Source organism: Berghia stephanieae, chromosome 4 (assembly GCF_034508935.2).
Source record: "Berghia stephanieae isolate SIO BIC M18660-M18661 chromosome 4, UCSD_Bste_1.3, whole genome shotgun sequence".
In the NCBI taxonomy this organism is placed as follows: Eukaryota; Metazoa; Mollusca; class Gastropoda; order Nudibranchia; family Aeolidiidae; genus Berghia; species Berghia stephanieae.
Window position 1 is genome coordinate 23,914,159 of NC_088363.1, and position 21,219 is coordinate 23,935,377.

The 21,219-nt window shown below is 37.5% G+C and overlaps 1 protein-coding gene and 1 long non-coding RNA gene across 13 annotated transcripts in view; one reads left to right on the forward strand and one right to left on the reverse strand.

Annotated features, from left to right (window-relative positions):
* LOC144970269 (uncharacterized) overlaps positions 1–21,219 on the forward strand; it is a 251,041-nt gene that overhangs the window by 215,616 nt on the left and 14,206 nt on the right. For 5 of the 12 annotated variants that reach the window (XM_078909732.1, XM_078909729.1, XM_078909730.1 and 2 more), the window contains one exon: positions 15,662–15,850. In XM_078909732.1, coding sequence (XP_078765858.1) covers positions 15,662–15,850 — 189 coding nt within the window. Of the gene's footprint in view, positions 1–9,761; positions 10,857–13,098; positions 15,417–15,661; positions 15,851–21,219 lie in introns of those variants that run through there. The other 7 variants (XM_078909723.1, XM_078909722.1, XM_078909725.1 and 4 more) reach the window with 7 other exon arrangements.
* On the reverse strand, positions 4,460–6,240 carry LOC144970275 (uncharacterized). Its single transcript, XR_013644930.1, has 3 exons — positions 5,709–6,240; positions 5,052–5,167; positions 4,460–4,704 (listed from the first exon to the last, which is right to left on the reverse strand). It is a non-coding gene; the product is annotated as an uncharacterized LOC144970275 (long non-coding RNA).

The window sequence follows — 21,219 nt, forward strand, 5'->3', positions numbered from 1 at the left end:
CAAGTCTATCACTGGTGTAATTTGTTTGAAGCCGGCCATTCCGACTTGACAGACAGGGAAGGGAGAGGGCGTTCGATAACTGCGACGTCAGAAGACAATGTGAAGCGAGTTGATGAGCTTATTCGTCAAGACAGGAGGTTGAAACTTCATGAAATCGCAAGCAGTCTTGAAATTTCGGAAACTTCTGCCCAGAGAATTGTATTTGATGAACTTGGCTACAGAAATGTCAGCGCAAGATGGGTTCCTAAGCAATTGACAGACAATCATAAAGAACAAAGTTTGGACATCTGCAGGGAACTTTTGAGAAGAAGCAAGAGCTCACGCAGGGTTCACGGGCATACTGCCAACGCTGGCGGAGACTTTCTAGGGTACGATGTGACTTTTCTTGACAGCATAGTCACCGGTGATGAGACTTGGTTGCACCATTGCACCCCAGAAACAAAGCAAGATTCGATGACATGGAATCATCCATCCTCACTTGTCGAGAAGAAATTCAAAGTCATGCGGTCAGCAAAGAAAATAATGGGAACTGTTTTCTGGGACAGTCGTGGTGTTATTCTGTTCGAAACCGTACAACCTGGAGAAACAATCAATGCTGCAAGGTACTGCCAAACTCTTGACAAGCTTAGGGAGGCCATTCGCAGAAAGCGCCCAGGGCAGTTGACCAACGGGGTCATTTTGCAACACGACAACGCTACACCCCACACAGCACGAGTGACGCAAGGTTGGCTAGAGAAATATGGATGGGAGATTTTGCCACACCCACCACACAGTCCAGACCTCGCACCATCTGATTATCACCTCTTTGGGCCACTGAAACGTGAGCTGGCAGGAAAGCGCTTTGATGTTGATGAAGAGCTTGTTGACCATGTGCGGAAATGGCTACAAAACCTTGACGGAAATTTCTTCCGAGAGGGTATCTATTCCATGGTGCGGCGTTGGCAGAAGTGTATCAACAGACTTGGCTGTTACGTAGAGAAATGAAGGACGAGTCAAGGTATGAACACGTGCAAGAATTTTGTTGATAGCATAAAAAACGCGGATTTTACAGGCATTTTTCGGTTAATTATGAAAGAGCCCTCGTGTATATATGTGTATATATATATATATATATATATATATATATATATATATATATATATATATATATATATATATATATATATATATATATATATATATATATATATATATATATATATCTTTCAATGCACACATACACATACGACATACTCTCTCTCTCTCTCTCTCTCTCTCTCTCTCTCTCTCTCTCTCTCTCTCTCTCTCTCTCTCTCTCTCTCTCTCTCTCTCTCACTTTTTAACTTTTCAATGGATCCATCATGCTTAATAGGCTACACGTTTCAGCTCCTCCTCCTCCCCCCCCCCCCCCCACGCCATCATTTAGGCAGATCGTAATAATATAGCATAAATGCGTTACACTGTAGGCTGTAGAATATAACCCTAAACTGCTGGTAAACATGCCACGCTTGACTTGTAGTCCGTTTCCTTAATGGGAAAATTGTGCAAATCGTGTAACCAGCATGAAATTTTCACACAAAGTGCAGAATTTTATGAGGATTTCGAAAATAGGTGGCTCCAAGTTGAAATATAGCTGGAACCACGAGTTATTGCCCTTTAAAGGTGACAAAATACATTTTTTAAACATTTTATTTTTTTCTCTCAAAAAGTTACGGTTTTATAAATATTTTATAATGATGTGGTTATTTTGCTATTCCCTTGCGTATTTTGGACTCAGAAAATATTTTTCCATTTGAATTTTATTGAAATATATAAGAAAATACGAAATTCAATTGGGATTTTTCAGGAAATTAAAAAAAATATATATCTCCTTCCTGGAAACTGTTTAAATGGTTTAGAATCTGACATATATTTGAAATGCCATGCATTTCAAAAACATTTTTTAATCTTCACATCCGTTTAAATCAAGCAATATTAATTTGATTTTTTAAAAAAACAATAATAGACAATTCAACCGCCAAAGCAAGAACCCCATCTCCTCCCGACACACACGTACAATCACTCTCAAACATAAGAGTACAATGTATCTCTATCATATAGCAAATAACACGTTTAAATGTATATATATATTGTACAATACATATTTATTCAATGAAGAATTGAACCATTTAAAACATTTTTTTTCTGTGTACATATTTAACAGCAGCATTATTATAGATTTACATCCCTTTTTTTTAAATTACATTGTTGAAAACATACAATTGAAAAACGTGTTTAAAGTCAATCATTGTCTCTAGAACATTGACCATTGCAGGCACATAACAGAGTACATGGAAGAGATGCCTTAACACAATTGCATCTTTTGGAGCATCCCTTTGATGATCAGTTACATTTAATCAGATTTTGTGAGGCATGTGTAAGGTCAGTCAAAGTGGACCACTTTGGCATCCCATCTTCTTTCCAACCAAAATATGATTTGGAAGGAAGACTAGGGTCTTTAGCAAGAGAGCGTTTCCATACATAACCAGCTTGGTAAACTTCTCGTTTTAAATGCTGTTTGAGAGCTTCACGAGTTGGTGGCATATTGTCTGGAAGGCGTGACTTTTTTGTAAAAAGTTCACGCCGGCATTCATTGACAGCAGATAAGTTGGTTGCTCTGTCAAACAACAAACAGACAAAGCTCTGGATGATGTTGAAATACTTGTCTCTTTATAGACTGGCAAATTCTTTTACTAGTTTCAGCTGTAATATCTTTTACCCTAGCATAGGAAATTGATAAACCCAGAGCAGACAGTTTATCAATAAGACCTTTCTTTCAGGTTTTGGCAAAAACCATGACTCCTAAATAAACGGGGATTGGGGTTTCCTTGGACAACTGTTTTCTAGTGCTACCTGAATTTTGCGGGCTTTTGTTGTTGTGGTTCAACATGATAAGCTGTGAAATTGTCATGGTATGTCGATTCTGATGACCTAAACTTAGCGAACACGGACCACTTCAAATGCCATTCACAATTTTCACTAATTTGTGTGGTACACTATTGACAATGCTATCATGATCTATATTGAGGGGTGATATGAATGTATGATTTCTTATTTCTGCTCTTATAATATCAACTGCTTTTTGTATTGCAAGATCATCATTTGAATCTAAATCGGAAATAGCTGCTTGTGAAATAATATTCCCCTCTTTGAAAGTAAGCAAGACTTCCCGCCCATCCCTGTATTCCATTAAAGAAGGAACTCTCGATAGTAAATTTTCTTTGAATCTAGTTTTATGTACATATACATCCGACAAATTTATGGCATTTAATTTTGACAGAAGTAAATTGTAGAGATCATTCAGCTTAAACACAACATTTGTGTCTGTGCGAGCTTGTTGTTGATCAATAAAATTGACAATATCCTGTTTGCATTCTGCAATGTGTGTTTTGTATTTGTTGTCTGAAGTATTTTTACATCTAAAATCGTCTGCTCTTCTGTGGAACAGTATAAGGCAAGGCTTATGATACTTTGCTTCCACCGCAATAAGATCTTCTTCTTCTAGGTTCCATGCCTGGTCCAGGCTTCGGATACTGCATGAATTATCTCTCTCCATTCCTCCCTGTCTCTTGCTTTTTCAAACAGCTCTTGGATTGTTAGGTTGGTGAAGCCCTTCAGTTGGTCTATGAGTGTTTTTCTTTGTCTCCCCGGGCGCGTTTACCAGGTATTTTTCCACAACTTGCCAGGTATTCATTCTTATCTTTCCTTACTATGTGTCCGAAAAAGGATAGTTGTCGATCCACTATTAAGGGCATTAGTTTCCTTTGTTGGTATGTTTGTTTTAGCACTTCTTCGTTCGTTTTGTGTGCGGTATACGATATTCTCTGCATCCTTCTCAAGCACCACATTTCAAAAGCTTCAATGTTCTTTTGTGTTTCTGCATTTGTAGTCCAGCTTTCGCATCCGTAGAACAAGATTGGCCACACGTAGCACTTCAAGACTCGGAATCTAATCCCGAACGACATCTGTTTGTTTTTCAAAATGTTTCCCAGGTCCATGAAGGCCTGTTTGGCTTGAGTTATTCTTGCTCGTATGTCTCGGTTACATCTTCCATCTGTTGTCACTATTGAACCTAGGTATTTAAAACTGCAATAAGATCACCCTCCGCAAATACTCTAAGAATACTTGTATCTGAAAGAAACACAGCTTCCTAGTAGACTTTTTGTGAGAGAGCAAGAGTCCGGACCTCAGTCAATTCCCCTTCACAACCCTTACAAAACAAGCAGTGTTTGCTTATATGTGATGTGTTTAATGTGCCTCTTGTATCAGGACTTGCAACTGCTTCACTATTACATTGATTTATCTTCTTTGCAAGCCTTTTGAGTTTTGATTTATGAAACCTGTGTCTGCAATTCTTATGGTAAAGTCCATCATTGTCTCTCAAAAAACTAGCAAGACATTTCACAGGTTGGTTAATATTGAATTTCAATGTTATTGGCAATCTACCTGAGTCATGAAAAAGTTTGATATCCTCAGAAATGGCAACATAAGTGTCTTCAATACAATTTAACTTGGTTGCTTTTTTAGGGTTTGTGAGAGGAGAATTTTCAATGGTTTATTGACAAAACAGGCACTTCGACCAGTCAATTTCAGGGGAAGCTTGATCGAGTCTTGGAACTTTGTTCAGATTTTTACATTCGACAATGGATGTCTGCCGCTTCTTTCCTCCTGCCATATTAGCGCATTCTAGGAAGGAAAGAAAAATAAATCAAAACCCCATGACATACTCAAGAGACAATATTTAAAGTTATTTCCTACAAAGTGTGAATTACGTAGTTTCTCAAGTTAAAGAAAATGTTACCATCTTAAGGCGATATAGGGTAGCTTGAGAGATGACAGAATGAACAAGTTTGTGTGCGTGCGAGTGTGTGTGTGTGTGTGTGCGTGTTAGTGTGTGTTTGCGTGAGAAAGGTTAAACACATATTAGTTGACGGGGCTTGGATAGCTCAGTGGTAAGATTCTCTGCAAAACAACAATAAAACAACAACAACAACATCAACACACACACACAACGAACACATACTTCCAAATACCTGTTAGAATGGAACTTTAGTCCTTGCAATCTTGACCATTCAACAAATCAAACTAGCATTCCCATTTGACGAGGTCCCCAGGCATGATGCTTTTAAGAAAACAAAGGACTGTGAGGCTGGCAAGTAGAAATATAACAAACAAGTCAATACATTGTTTAAAAAAACCAAACCTGAACATGCAAAAGGTAAAGCAATGTGTGTGAATATTAGCGTGTATTGGTAGAATTGTGTGTGGAGATGTTCTTTTTTTGATCAACTGAGTTAATAATAAATTAGTTATGTTTTTTTCTTTCTCGGTCAGCAGTAATGATAAACACCGTTATTCTATCATCAATCATCGACAGGCTAATCTATATCTAATCGAATCTAAAAGGGTCTAAATTTAGTACTGACATAGCACATGTAACTTATATTATACTAAGATAGAAAAATATGTTCAGATCCAAGCATGGGCCATAATCTTACTCTATCTTTTGCATCCTGGGGGCTTATGATATGACTGTGACTCAGCTTTGATCTGACCCAATTCTTTTTTCACAACTCAATTCTTTTGTCACATACATTGCGCAATACTTATCGCACTAGCGTGCGCATAAAGTAAAATAACATCACGATGATATAAGACATTTATAATAGATGAAAAAGATTGTTCCTTACCTTTTCAATGAATATCGATTGCACAAAATAAAATTGTAGTTTGTTGACATCGTTCAAAAGACAAAACTCATTCTCTCAGTTATTTTTTAGACAACACATGATGCCATTGTCGGTAGATGGAGCTGTCGTTATCTCGAAGGGAGAGGCGGTGACAGATGACAAAACCGCATTTCGATTTAGCATTATTGTACTGTACACAATGGTTGAAAGAAACCTCTTTAACTGCTTTAAATATTTTTTTTAGTCTCTTGTTGTTGTTTTTTTCGTTTACAGGCGCTAAGACATCCTAGTACATACTTAGTAAAGGATAGGTCGACCTAATGACTCATAGTTTTGTTGCACGGGCAAAAAAGGACAATTTTTATTGGGGTTTTTTCTGCGGTCAGAAGACCAAAAAAAAAATGTTTTAAAATAATTAAAAGCTATATTTTTGGTAAATAATAATGGAAAACATTAAAACAAACATATCTCCACGATCAAAAACACATCAAGATGTTCTTAATGGGTGAGAATGTTTTTTTAAAATACTTTTGTCATCCAGCGCCAAAACGTCACAAAGTGCGCGTTTTCACTAGACTTTACGACAAATTTTAAGGTCTTTTCAATAAAAATGGTATTTGGAGCCACCTATTTTTCGAATCTTCATAATTTTCTGCACCAATTTGTATACTTAGTTTGCTGGTTACAAAAAGTGCACAAAACGCACGGAACTTGCCGCTAAGAAAACGGACTATTGGCATTGTAATTCATGTTTAATTGTGGATAACATGGTGCGATCAATGTAATAATGTGAAGTTCAATTTCTTTGTTATGTGTGTATATTGTGTTTCCTATTTGTGTTCTTACTATATTGTATATATATGCAGTAAGGTCTCTTAAAAAATAATTAATATTCTTAAATTGGTGTTCTGTTAATTGTCCTATATTCAGTATTTAATAATAATAAATCATTTATAAAGTGCACACTTCCCCTCAAAGGTGCTCAGGGCGCTATGAGAAAAAATATTTACACTTTCTTCTTATCCGAAAGACAAGCCCAAAAAGAGAGAAGAGAAAAAACCTTTTTGTGTTGTTCATGAAAACATTTTTTTGATGACATTGTAAGGGAGAGGACGGGTCTCTCATGTCATAGCCCTCGCGTCGTTTCTGTTGTTTGTCGTCGTTGTTGTATATTATTGCAAAGCTGAATTGTTTTTGTTCACGTTCAGTGGTGTGTTTAGTTTTATATATTTTAAAATTATTTTTTGGGGGGCTATTTTATGCGTGTTTTTTTTCAATGTACTCGGATCCGTGTATAATCGCGAAATACTTTTTATATATATAAATAGGTAGTTGTGTATTATAGTTTTAATTGATTGATTAGTTGGAGATTATTGGTAGCACTCCTAAGTCGATTGAGCTTTCATTCATTTACCTTTAATTATGATATTATATTAGGCTTCAGTATTATGGGTTCGTTGTCGAACTATATGGTTTTTCATTTTGTGTTTTATATGATATGTATCTATTTTTATTTTTTTTTATTCATAGACCTTGCTTCGGATATTATCGCGGCATGTTTTTGTTTTCATGAGTTGTACTCGGGCGTTTCATTGAACCACTGTAAGAGGTCTTTGTACTCTGGCCTAATTGTATTAGACATTAATTGTGGTAGTTTAGTATAATGTATTTCATGGTTTAAAAAATGTTTTTATTTGGTCGGTTGGAATTATAGAGTAGACCGACTCTCTCTCTCTCGTCATTACATAACAAGTTGGATCATTTTCATTTTGACTCGATGTGAAATAGAGAGTGTGTGTTTGGGGGGGGGGGGGGGGGGGGGCTGTTAAACCCGACTAAGTAATATTTTAAATGCTTAAAACGGGGGAAAATTCTCTAACGGCACGATTTGTATGAATCTGATATCATAATCATCATTACTATAGAAAGCTTGTCATAACCGCTGGTTCTTTTAGATATGATGTACATATTATTTGAGTAAGATATGGCTTAAAGCAACGCGCTGGATAAACTTAAGTACATTGGTGGTGTGCTCTTGGAATCTACATCTGTTCCCCGTTCCCCTTTGTCTTACTTTCTCTTGGGTGGTTTAATTGTAATTTTAGAACTTTTTACTATCCCATTTTCTTCCTTTTTACTGGCGCTGATATAACCTAAATGTGTTGCAAGCGCCGTGAAACCCTTATAAACAGAAGAAAAAAAAACCCCCAACAAAAACATGGCTATGGCAGTCATACTCAACAGTGGACGGAGCATACTATTCCCTCACCCAGCGTTGTCATGATGTCAAATTCAAGTTTCTACTTTGCATACATTAATGATTTTTAAGAGAAGGGGATTTGATATTGGATAGGAATTGTTTGTGAAAGTTTGATTTTTAAAAATCTTGTTGAATGATTTTCATAGCTGATGTTTTTTCCAGTTTTTGCACAGATCTGGTGACACAGTTTAAATTATGCAGATCATAATAGATATATAAGAATGTATTAACTCGGTGCCCCACTCATACCGATACCGAGCATGTTGTTATTATAGACTATCTTTGTGTTATCTCCAGTTATAACTACCGAATTGTCTTTTGTATTTTCCAGCACAAGCGATCGAATCGGCTCTTTTTGATCCTGTCTATTAAGTAAAGATGTATCCATATGCCCATTGCTTACATTGCTATCGGCTGTCCAAGAGATGTAAATCTCAATTTAGTGGTATTTTAATGATCCCTATCTCGTTTGTTTCTAACTTTATTGGAATCGTTAATTAATGCAACAGTTAGTGGGACGCGAGCCTGAATGCGTTTTTTTAGTATAAGGGAGAATCGAAAGAGGTTTCGATAAAGATCGTCAAAATGGATGTCACGTTCTGATTACTCTATCCCGGTTATCAGGGAACCTTTTCCCAATTAGACAAGTAAATTTTATATAGAAAGTTTCGTTCTCTTGAATTCCGTCCCGATTTTTCAGTTTTCGCGTTAAGTGTGATTTCCGATTTCGATGGCATATTATTGTATACTACATTACCCTTATTTATTTATTTATTTTAATACGTCCCTTGGTTTATTGCATTGAATGTCCAAGTCGGAAACCATTGAAAAGATTGGGTTAACCGTTTGATTGCCCGTGTGCTTGCTGATAAAGTGGATCAAAGCGGCTGCGCTTCATTGTGTGTATCGCACACTGATCTCAGCGTTTATTCGTTCTCTTCCGGTAGTCTTTCCTGATCCACTGTCAAAATGCGGAAGTATTTCATGCATAACATGTTTATTCATTTATTTTATTTTTTTATTGGGGGGGGGGGGGGGGGGGGGGGGGTCGGTTTTGTATAAATCAAGAGATCGGAATACGAATTTTGAAGATAATAATCTGTCGTGTCGTGGAATAGATACACAAAATTGAAGGCAAGTTTCTGTCCTCGTAGTACACAGACTGCTCGTCATCCGTGACTACACCACGTCTCATTTTCCAGTCACACTCTCTTGACGATTTTCAGATTCTCAATGAATGAATGCATTTGCTCTGGTGCTACAAGTTTACACAGGAATGTAAAGGAACTTAGCTCGGTGTCTGCATGTATGTGCTCAACGGCAAAGCTTTGCAAAATACATGTCTATACAACATTCGTTCGTGGGTTCTTAGAGATGTTGGGGAGAAAGGCCAATGCAGTTAGGATACCTAGCAAAAAATTGTTATGATAATAATCATGACGACGGTGCTAATGATAACAATAATTATTGTAGTGGTAAGTTGCTTTAGTTCAAGTGCCTTTTTATATGGCATTTGGATACCAATTGCGAAAGTTTTCATTGGTTTTCAGATTTTTGAGCTGGGATCCCTGTTCATTATCTTGCAGAGCGTATCGATTTGTGCACTGTATTGGTGCTTTGATGGTTACTTGTAGTTTGTAGAGTATTTAGTCTCAATGGGTTCATCATACCCTACCCCTACTGCGTTCGTCATCAAAGATCGCGTTGCACTCTCTCTCTGATTGTGTATGTGTGTGTGTGTGTGTGAATTGCAAGATATATCCAAAAAGCTTGACAGTTATAACAAGGACCTCCACTTACCCTCTTCCTACACTTGTTTATTTGTCATATTAAATAGTGATAACAATAATATCCTGTTCGGAGAGGGAGAGAGAGAGAGAGAGAGTAGAAGTAGTAGTAGCAGTAATAATAATTATAAGGTATTGTACATAGTTCGCCGTCAGAGTTGAAGAGAGCGAGTCAGTCACCTTGACAAGACAGACAAAACAACATACGGAAAAAATAAATCAGCAGCCTTGAGTTGCGACGATGTCAGCCTGCTTTATAATAATATATCTAACACAACGGGGTTGGTGATCGGGAAAGTTTTGCTCGTGGCGCTGGTCTTGTTAAAATCAGCATGGATTGGAATTCGCAATTCCCCTCGTCATCGTCGTTTTTGAAAATAAATAAGCGAAGAAGCAGACGGAATCGCCGTCAGCTGTGGCAGTCGCGGCAGCGGTGGCGAAGATGTGACAGTAATTCTTGTTGATGTTATTTATTAGGGGTTTTATTTTTATTTATTTATTTATTTATTTATTTATTTTTTTTTTTTGGTATCTATCAACCAACCTTTTTTTTTTTTTTTAATATCCTTAATTTAAACCCTTTTCAATTATATTGCATCTCTAGATTTGCTTTAATTTTCATGAAGTATCGAGGTGTTTCTTTCTTTCAAGTCTAGGCCTGGTCTGATTAGGAATGCACTCGGATCACGGCTGATATTATATTATATATATTATTGAGATATTGATAACAAGGGTGTCGTGGAACAAAAGGCTACGAGAAATGGTCATGAGTCACTCTAAACTAAGCTGTTATCTACTATACTGCAATCCCTGGCCTCTATAATAACTGTATGACAGTATCACTTATCAATTCGCATTCGATTGTGTTGTCTGTTTGTGGTGGTGGTGGTGGTAGCTGATATTTATTATGGTCGAGATCCGTCGCGTCCTCCGCCCGCCGCGGTTCAAAGGTGGAAGTGGAAGTAATTAACGTGTATAAACGACGTGCTGACTGTTAGATGATAGGCGGTGGTGCGTCGTCGTTCATTGACATTGCCACTCGAGATGCGATTCGTGTCAGTTGTATAATGTAGGCTGACTTGTTTCCACTGGATTCAAATTGTTTGTTTTTTAGGTTTTTTTTGTTGGTTTTATTATTTTTTTTTCGCTGTGTTAATTAGTATTTCATATTTATTATTATTATTATTATATTCTTTATGTATTGTGGGGATCGTGATGCAACTACTGAAGTGCGCCATATGAATGTGCCTATGTTAGTGGTTGTGAAACCCGATACTCGTGGTGTTCAATTTGTCTTATTGATTTCTTTGCGGTGGATTTCATGTTGACTTTTTTTTTCCTGACGGATTGTTAGAGGTTCGCTCATATATGTATGCGAATATACATACATACATACATACATACATACATACATACATACATACATACATACATACATACATACATACATACATACATACATACATACATACATACATACATACACATAATGGTGATGATAATGATGATGGCGATGATAATAATAATAATAATAACAATTGCATCTCAAACAACAATTTGTGTTCATAACATACGTATGAGTTATATACGTTTATAGCTTGTGTAGTACAGAAATGTTTGTGGCTTGTGTAGTAAAGGTTTGTTTGTAGCTAACAACCGATTACACAACCAGAATCTTACATGTATAATTTCAACACTGAATAGATGAAGCTGATGACAAGTATAGCAAGGACAGCAACATTAGTTAATTACAGTTTTCTTAGGGTAGTAAAAGGCGAGACTGAAAATGAAACATGAATATTTCTTGGTAGTTCAATGCTAGACGACATACATGACTTGTGGTATTATTTTTTTTGGGGAGGGGGGGGGGGGGTTAGATTTTTATTTATTTATTTATTTTTATGTTTTATTTTTGGTCTTTGTAATAGGGAAACACGACTACTCCTTCCTGACTTCTAAATTATTGGTCTGCTGATCTAACATTTTAATAGTTTATCTTTTACACGTCTCCTGAATCACCGTTCACCATTACAGTCATCATTTATAAAGTTCTGAATGGATTGTTTAGTAATTAGATGGATTATGTTATTTTTTTCCCCAAACTGTCGCACAAAACGAGATAATACTTTCAATACCTCTGTATTAAATAATATGCAAAGGGTTTTAACAATTAATTCTAAATTGTGAAAATTTTGTTTAAGATAAAAACGTCAGCACCTCTTAATTCAAATTATTTCAAGGTATTCATCCTACCGCGGTTTCTTGTATAAATGCATATCATTTCTCACGGTGCATAGAATGACTTGGCCATATGATGTTATTTATTATTTATCAATAATGTTTGTTTATAAATCGCCAAGTCCTGTTCAATGTTCATTGCGCAAATTTATCCATAAAAGCAGACGTCTCTCTCTCTCTCTCTCTCTCTCTCTCTCTCTCTCTCTCTCTCTCTCTCCCCTCTCTCTCTCTCTCTCCTCACACACACAAACACACATATTACTAGACCAACTATGACATTTCTATACATAACCATTATTTTTGCGCGTTTGAAGAGATCGTCTATCTTACTTGTAGCTAATTGTGTTATTCTCCCTACATTACATTTTTAGCACATTTAGTTTCAGGAGCATAAAGCGCGTTGTGTTTGTTTGTGATTTTATTTTATTTTTTAAAAAAGAGAAAAAAAAATATCACGATTTCATACCTATTTCATTATGAATATGTATATCCAATTTCCTGGTAGTTCTTTGTATCCTGGTTTATAGTTGTCGCTGATATATCGGGGGAGGAACGGGCGTACACGGGTGGTTGCTTGGCTGGAATGTCGATCTGAGTTGTTTATGCGGTGTTCGTTTGTTTTGGTTTGTTGTCTAATTTAGCGTTTATTGGAAAAGGACAATAATCAGGAAGTTGAATTTGGTTCCTGTTCTGCGGGTAGTAGCTGGAAAAGACTATGTCAGCCCAATGATCTTCCTGGTAATATCTTCTCAAGTCGTCTTTCTTTTCTTTTAAAATCTAATTATGCGGCATGTTTTTTTTTTCTCTTCTCCCTTTGTATCTCATTATTATGCTAGAGGCTTTTGACAATTTCTACTCTCCGTCGTTAGGAGGCAGGAAAATTCACGAGCTTGGGTTCTTTTTCTCTCCCCGTATTAATTATTATTCGCCAGCATTTTTATGCCCTTCTCATTTCATTAATTTTTTTACCGATTTGTCGACGATAAGAGATTTAAGTAATTTTTGTTTTTGACATACTGTATGTAGACATTGTAATATTCAATAATTTGAATTATTATCAATTGACGTTTCGCTCCGTTTTTTTTTTTTAATTGACGATTTACAGAGATGATAAAGACATGGGTGTTGCAGTGCACTGTGTTGATATAAATTGGTTATCTTCCATAGAGACTCCTACCTAATAGCAGGTAGCTCAAGATGTGTGTACATTTAACATTGACTCTATGCCGATAAATAATGAGTATTGTTATCTCCAGTATAAAACAAAACTGGGACATGTTGTCAACGGCCATGTATTTCCTTCTTGTGTAGTGAAATTTGAGACCGTACCACCTTTGTCGTGAATAATGTATTGTCCCGTGCGTCACAAGTCCTTGCTTTCTCACGTGTCTCCCGATTCGAAGTGAATATAATTTCGACTCATGTGGATGCTTACTTCAATCATGGACCCAACTCATTCGACAGAATTCGAGCTTAGATTGGAGCTTTAAGGAGTTCAACTTTTAAGAATGTGTAGCTTGCAAATATCTCACACAACTCAGCATAGCCTGCACCATAGCTACCATCTTGGAAAAAGCTCCCCTGTACACAGTCATTTATGCCATCGTCAGAACCATTCTGTTGACCCGATGATGCCTCCGCTCGTCACCAGTTATGCTTCTTCATCATCATCATCCTCGTTGCCTTCTTCATCGCCATTAGTGCCACGTCATACCGTTGCTCTCCAACACAATTCGCCTCCTGTCTCATTATCATCACATTCTTCCTATACTCCGACGCAGTCACCGACAAAAGGAAATAGTAAATCACCTACGGCCTCTAAAACTGATTATTATAAAGACTGTAAAACTAATGACTTGAAAAATGGGGATGATAATGATGAAAATGATGATAATTCTCGGCACGCAATTCCCTTCTTAATTCAGCATTCCTTATCACAGCCGCGTGAGGAGATTGAAAAGTACTCTTCACAATTTGTTAATTCTCACGACCACACCCCGACTCCCACTGCTTCTACCAAGGCTGCCGCTAATAATGCCATTCACAACGGCGATGAAGATGATAATGGTATTGCTATTCATAACGATTCTGGGCACCAGCAAGTTACCTCTTCAGTGCCTCAACAACGCCCGCCCCCTTTAATTAGAGTGCCTTCAACTTCTTCCTCGTGCTCTTCTCCTGTATACACCAGCGTGTCTCATACTGGACTCGATGATGATAATGGAATTTGCCATAAACAACTACTTGCCTTGCCGATACATCGTAAAGATTCACCACCTTTGGGAACTTCGCGTCCAAAACTGGAAATGTTAACAATGGATGAGCGTGATACTCTTGGTCGTTTAGCTTGTGCTTCCGATCAAGTTTTAGATTTATCAATAAAGAAAAGGGCTGTTGGGCATGCCAGTTTTGGTAATGATACAAATGATATTTGCCCACCGCCTCTGCTACATATTCGTAATTATATAAAATTAACAACAGAAGAGCGCAATGCTAAAAACGAATCTCACCCTTCGTCGTCGGTTCCCTGTAAAGTAGATCGTCACCATGAGCTGGAACAAAGTTCTAGTGTCAGTCAGGAAACCAGTCAAACATTTTCATCGTGGCACACTCAAAAAGAGCGCCGTTTTCAAGGTCGTCATCGTTTTCAACATCCGCGACGTCATCATTTACAGCCTTATCAGATTAATACTCCCGATTCAACCACGGTGTTCTGCTCTTCCTCTGGGGCTTCTGCCTCTGACTCTTGGGCCACTTCTAGGCATTTGCCGAATTCAAAGGATGATGGCACAATTGTCACCAATGGGAAGCTTTATCCTTCCGATGTATGCGAACTGTCTGGCACGAGGCACACTATAAGCATTACAAAAGAAGTGAGCGAAACGAACGAACATCAGGAAGGAAATAGTAATTATTGGATGAATCGTGACAATGTTGTTCATTCAGCGGTCCATGATGTTACGAAGGGTACGTGTGGAGCTGGAGTTTATTATCAAAGCATTGCTCCAAATTTCTTGGAATCAAAAAATACTCATCATTCCAATACGAGGCATTTCAAATCGAGGAATAGCAGTCACGATGTGAACACTGTCCATTTCTCTCTTGTTAAAAATTCTCAGCCGGACCTTTCAGTTAATGATTTTCGTGATATCAAGCCTTTTCAGTATTCTCATTACCAATATATCCATCAGCATGCTCATCAGCCGCACTGTGATTCAAATTTTGTGATAAATGGAAATGAAGCGTTCCCTGATGTGGCTGTTGTCGGTGGTGCGAGCGTTGCTGGTTGCCAAAATAGCAGCGATGGAGTTGATGGCAGGCACACCTCGAACCACGTCATAAAAAGAAACGATTCGGAGGAGTCGCTGTCTTCAGTAAACGTGCAGAAGACTACGTTCAAGAAGCATCTCATCAAACGTTATTGTAAGTGGTTAATGATGCTGATAGCCGCACTTTTATTTATAGAAATAAGAAATAAATAGAGTACAACTGGGTACAATTGCATTATTCTATCACTATTGTAGTCTCTTTGATTAGTTAGTTGAATATGTAGAAAATGCATGACAGCGGCACAGGTACCATGAAATTTTGGATGTAGAGTGAAAACAATATTTAACTTTTCCCCTATTATCTAATTGAACAAATTTTTTTTCCTCATGCCATTTCAGTGGACGCTTGCGAAAAGCACCAAGATGGACGAGGCAGGGAGGCAGCAGCGGAGGCGTTGCTTAGCATGGACAGCCCAAGCACCAACGCCGAGGCCAGAACATTCCTCCAGGGTATCCTCCACGAGAAGAACTCATCCTTGTTATCCTCATCGCCTTCATCGTACCACAGTCAGATCCATCACCATCACTGTAAGTTTGTTCTCTTTCAAACCCCATTAGAGGATGCATTACCATCCGAGATATGATTCCACTTGCTCTTTCACTTGTTACCTATAATATGGCTGTCATCCCCTTTCTTGGAACTATCGGTCTTTATTGTGAACGGCTAGGCCTCTCTCTCTCTCTCTCTCTCTCTCTCTATCTATCTATTTATCTATCTATCTATCTTTCTATCTATCTCCTGACTGGACTCTGTTGCCAAATAGAGATAAATGTACTGGTTGAATGAAACCGTACTTCATATTCTTCTCTTCTCTTCCTCCTTCTGTCCTTTCACTTTTACTTCTTCTTCTTTGCGTTTTAACCAGGTGAAAGAAAGGTCAATAAATAATAGGATAGATTTGTCTAGAACTCTCTCTCTCTCTCTCTCTCTCTCTCTCTCTCTCTCTCTCTCTCTCTCTCTCTCTCTCTCTCTCTCTCTCTCTCTCTCTCTCTCTCTCTCCCCCCCCCCCATTCCTTGACATAAAAAATGACACTCCTCTACCCTGTTTTTTAAAAAAATTTGTTTGTTTTTTAAACAAACAAACGAACAAAATAAAAACAAACCCCAGTTTACTTTTTAATTAGCCAGCCAGTGTTTTCATGTCTGCACACTTCAATGACAACGAGACAAATCCGCGGTATCGTCTGACGTTGTTGTCCAACATCTGGATTCTGACGATAGACCTTGCCTTATATTATTGAATCAATAAATTATCCTCTCCGTTCGTTGACCTTGGTCGCAAAGCCAGTTATTTTTGCTCACCGGTAAGGCTATCTATCTCGTAGTGCCCATTCGATGTATCTCTCCATGCTGAATGCAGTAATGGTTTATTGTAGCGATTGTATATTTAGGATGGTTTACTTAATAGTTTGAATCGCAGTTTCCAAATTATGAAAATTGACTCGATGCCAGAAGTGAGCGCTAGCCACTAGAGCAGGGTCTATCTAGTATTTTTTTTTTTTTTTAATGTAGCATTTCCACTTTCATAATGTTGTATACCGTCTAGTGCGATGTCTGATTTTAATCGAGAAATCCTATTTTGATTGATTGATTCATTCAGTAAAATTTGAATCGACAAACAGTGACGACGGTTTTACAGCCTTGGAGATGGATATAATGCCATTGAAATTCTGCCGTACTCTGGAAAAACCCATATTGAAACTTTGGCCAGAAAACTCGTCCTTCAAATATCGATCGATGTAAATGACTTTCATCTTGACAAAAACTCTGAAACCTGGGACTACTACTACTACATCTTCTATCATCATCTTCATCGTTGTTATTATGTCATTGCTACTAAAGTGTTATTATGTTATCTCATCATTAATATCATCATCGCCATTTTTATTATTATTAAAAATAAGCTCACCGGCAGGTAGACATTTCCTGTCGATATCTTCCCAGGCTTGTTTTTGTTGATCCTTGTTGGGATATTCTGGGTTCTTTGGGTTCCAAAGAAGGGGATGGTCTCTCACAAATTCAATAAATTTCTTTTTGTAGTCGTCCATCTTGACCACACGGGGCACAAAAAAACGAGCATTTGTAATTTGCAATGATAAGAAATAGGATCGTTTAAAAAAAAAAAGCACGAATATCATTAGTTGCAAATGAGTGAGGTGGTGGTGGTGCTTCCAGGCAGGTGACTGCAATTCTGTCGTACCATCGAAAATAAATTAAAAAATACATATTAAAAACGTTTTGGCCAGAAGACTCATCCTATCGATCGATTAAAATGACCCTCATCTTGTCAAAGTTGTCAAACTTGGGGTTTCAAGTGAAGCCTGGATGGAGTTTTTGGGTTTTTGACAAGAAGGTTTGGACAAAGTATTCATTTTTTGAAACCTATTTTTTTTTCCACTGCTCTTGAACATTACTTAATATTGATTATTTTTTAATGTTAAATGTTACATTAACAAAACAACCCACTTGGCCCATCTTCTTCTTTATAATATACTCCTGTCGGTTTGGTTTGTATCTCATAAACATCTTCTTTGGTATATTAATATTTTTTTCGGTTGGGGGGAGGGGGTCATTGATTTTTATTCAAAATTTCTAAACTGACACCTTATAGAAAAAGATCACACATTTCAATAAGAAATGGATATTTTATCAAATAAAACCACCAGCATTCAAAAGTGACACAGTCCTCAATGTTTGCAACTCAAGTTTGGTTTATTTTGCAATATTATTCTTTTTCGTGAAGTGCGAATGTTATGGACAAAGCTTAAACAGAGCGTGTGCTTGTCAAAGTGAATGTATAACTGCTATAGGCTGCGAGTTGACTGTAAAAAAGTGATGTACAAAAATCGATTTTATAATAACGTCAGAAAATAGCTGAATATTTTTTTTTTTTAAAAAAAGAGCCATTTGCTAAACACGGGAACGTATCCGGATTTAACGCGAAGTATTAAGCGAGTTTTAACGGTTTTTAAATTTGGCTGAAGGAGTTTCAGCCAGAAACGTTACGACGTGTTTCGTATTTTGTACTCCTTTGAACGTTTATATTATTCATTTTTGTAGTTTGCTTTTTTATTTTTTACATAGCATGACATGGAATAGGTCAGGAATAGCCTCTTGTACGTGACCTGAATCCTGCATTTTTGTTTGTCTGTCTGTTTCTTTGTTCGCGTGTTTATTTTTATATAACCGAGGCAAAATGACGGTATCGTCATTCGTTCACTATAGCTAACTCTTCTAGCAGACTTGTGTCATTGATCTGCGAAGAAGACAATGGGAGATGTTTATTACAGCATTCAGCCGGTCTAATTCCAGTTCCATCTGGACAAATCTGTTATTACGTATTGTTGTTGTTGTTTTTTGTTTTTGTTTTTTTTTTTAAATCTACCCAAATATCAATCTTGACAGACAGCAGCTCGCGACACATTACATCTCACATCGACTAATCTGACGGGTTTGAATCATCATTTTTTCCATCATTTTGAAGATAATCTTGACACAATCCCCATTCATATCCACGAGGCAGGAATGAATGACCGCAGAAGCGCGCCTCGCCTACGCGTGTCTACTGGTCGATAGCAATTCTTCTTTATGCTGGCATAATAATATATGTTAAATAATTTATAATATATATAATTGTTATTTATAAAAATGTTCTCTCTCTCTCTCTCTCTCTCTCTCTCTCTCTCTCTCTCTCTCTCTCTCTCTCTCTCTCTCTCTCTCTCTCTCGTTAAACTCGCGCTGGTCTTTTAATTATTTTTTTTCTTTATCGATGAAACTAATTTTTCTCCTCTTCCGTCAACAGATTCATTCATTCATTCATTCATTCATTCATTCATTCATTCATTCATTCATTCATTCATTCATTGCGGGTGGTTGGATGGGAGCATCACCCTTGAATCATATACCTATGATGTTCGCATGGGTGTACGATCCGATAGTGATGTCTTTTCTTCTTCTCTTTACTAGCCTATCCTGCTTCTTTGGTTTGTGATTGTATTTTTGACAGGGGATATTTTTTTTTCTGTAAATCTTCTGCCTGTTTGTTCTTGGTTATTTATAATTTAGCTTATGATATCTTTAGGTTATGATTTTGATTTACATTTGTACTATTTTTGTTAGATTGCTTGTTTTTTTGTTTCAGCGGTCTCTCATATAATCGCAATTGTGTTGGAAGAGACCTAAAGCAACAAACAAAAAAAAAAAAAAAAAATCATTCATTCATTCATTCATTCCCTCAATCATCTTTGCATACACGTTATCGCTGCCGATGACTAGTCACGTTGCTTTTATGTGACATCTCTATACTTATACTTAGATGACAGATTATAATAATAATATTTTGTTTTTCATCACCACGCTCTAAGGCCATTACACTGTCACACTCTCTGCTTCTTTTCCTTCATGTCATGGTGTTTGTTGTTGGTTAGTCTTTAATTTTAATTGAAACGAACCGTTATTAGAAACAACATTCTAAATGGGAGGTTTGTCTTTAAGAACATTTTTACATTAGAACACATAATATTATTGTATACCGTTTTATTTTTCTATTCCCATGGAGTGATTGAGCGGTACTGTGTGTGAAAAACAACGCTTTCGGTTTCAACCACTCTCGACGAAAGGAGGGGGGGGGGGGGGGGGGGTTGGTGATTAATCATGGGCAGTTTTTCTTGCCCCCCTCCCCCGTATGGAGGTTTTCATTTTCATTGTCATTATAATATTATCTTCAGTGGCTGGGTTTTTGTTTACCGATGTTAGCTTCATTTTCGAAATAACTTTTTTTTTTTAAAACTCCCGTTGCTTACGTCGTACGTAGCTATCAGTCGTGTTATGGACTTGATGGCGATGATTTCAAGCGACGACATTGAACGCCGACGGGGTTGGGGGGTCTCTCTCTCTCTCTCTCTCTCTCTCTCTCTCTCTCTCTCTCTCTCTCTCTGTATATATGTGTGTGTGTGTGTGTGTGTGTGTGTGTTGTTGTTGTTGTTGTACGTAAGAGCAGAGAGGTCTGTTCTTAACTTCAATAATCATGCGATTAAATAATATCATAACATTAAAATGGAGTATGCATAAATTTGTTGACACAAGGTCGTCTTGTGGGGTGTGATGGCTGCGTCAGCGGCGATGTCGCAGCCTCGTCGTGCATAAAACGACGACGACGACGCCGCCGCCAGTAGATCGCATCGATCGATAGAATGTCAGACTTCCACTTCTACCTTCCTTCTGTCTGACCGTCCTTCACTTCTTCCTTCCTCTTTCCCTATCACTTCCACATTCCAAGTAGATCATCAGCCATTGTCAGACATTTTTGTCGTTGACGTTGTTGTTGTTTTGTGTTATTATTTTTTAGGGGGGGGGGGGTTCTATTTTTCTTTACACTACAAACTGCGTTGTTTGCGATTTGCTATTATTTAGGATTTGTTGTGGTGGTTGAAGAAGCCAATTCTCTCGTAAAATAGAATTGGGCTGTTTTTGCAGATTCATCAGTATTTTTCTGTCTGCTAGTTGTTTTGTAAATGAGATTTGAAAAGAAAGGGGGGGGGGGGGGGGGGGGGGCATGTATTTCTTCTTTTGTAAGTGCTGTCTTATTTTTCTTCTCAACCCTCTCCTTAAGCACTTCCAAATAAATAAAGACAAGTGATGATTTAACGAAGTGTCCGTGTCCTCAGTCAAAAGATTCGTGTGTGTGGGCAGCATTGGATAACAGCTCGCTGCTTTGCATAATAATATCTCTGTTGATATGTTGTTGTTTTTTTCCCCGCTGGGTGGTTTTGAATTTTGAATAAGTGCATTGTTGGGAAGGGTTTTTTTTGTTTTTTTGTTTGTTTTTTTTTTGTTGGGGGGGGGGGGGGGGGGGGAAAGAAGAAGATTCAACTTAGTTGTGTTACGCCTAAAGAAA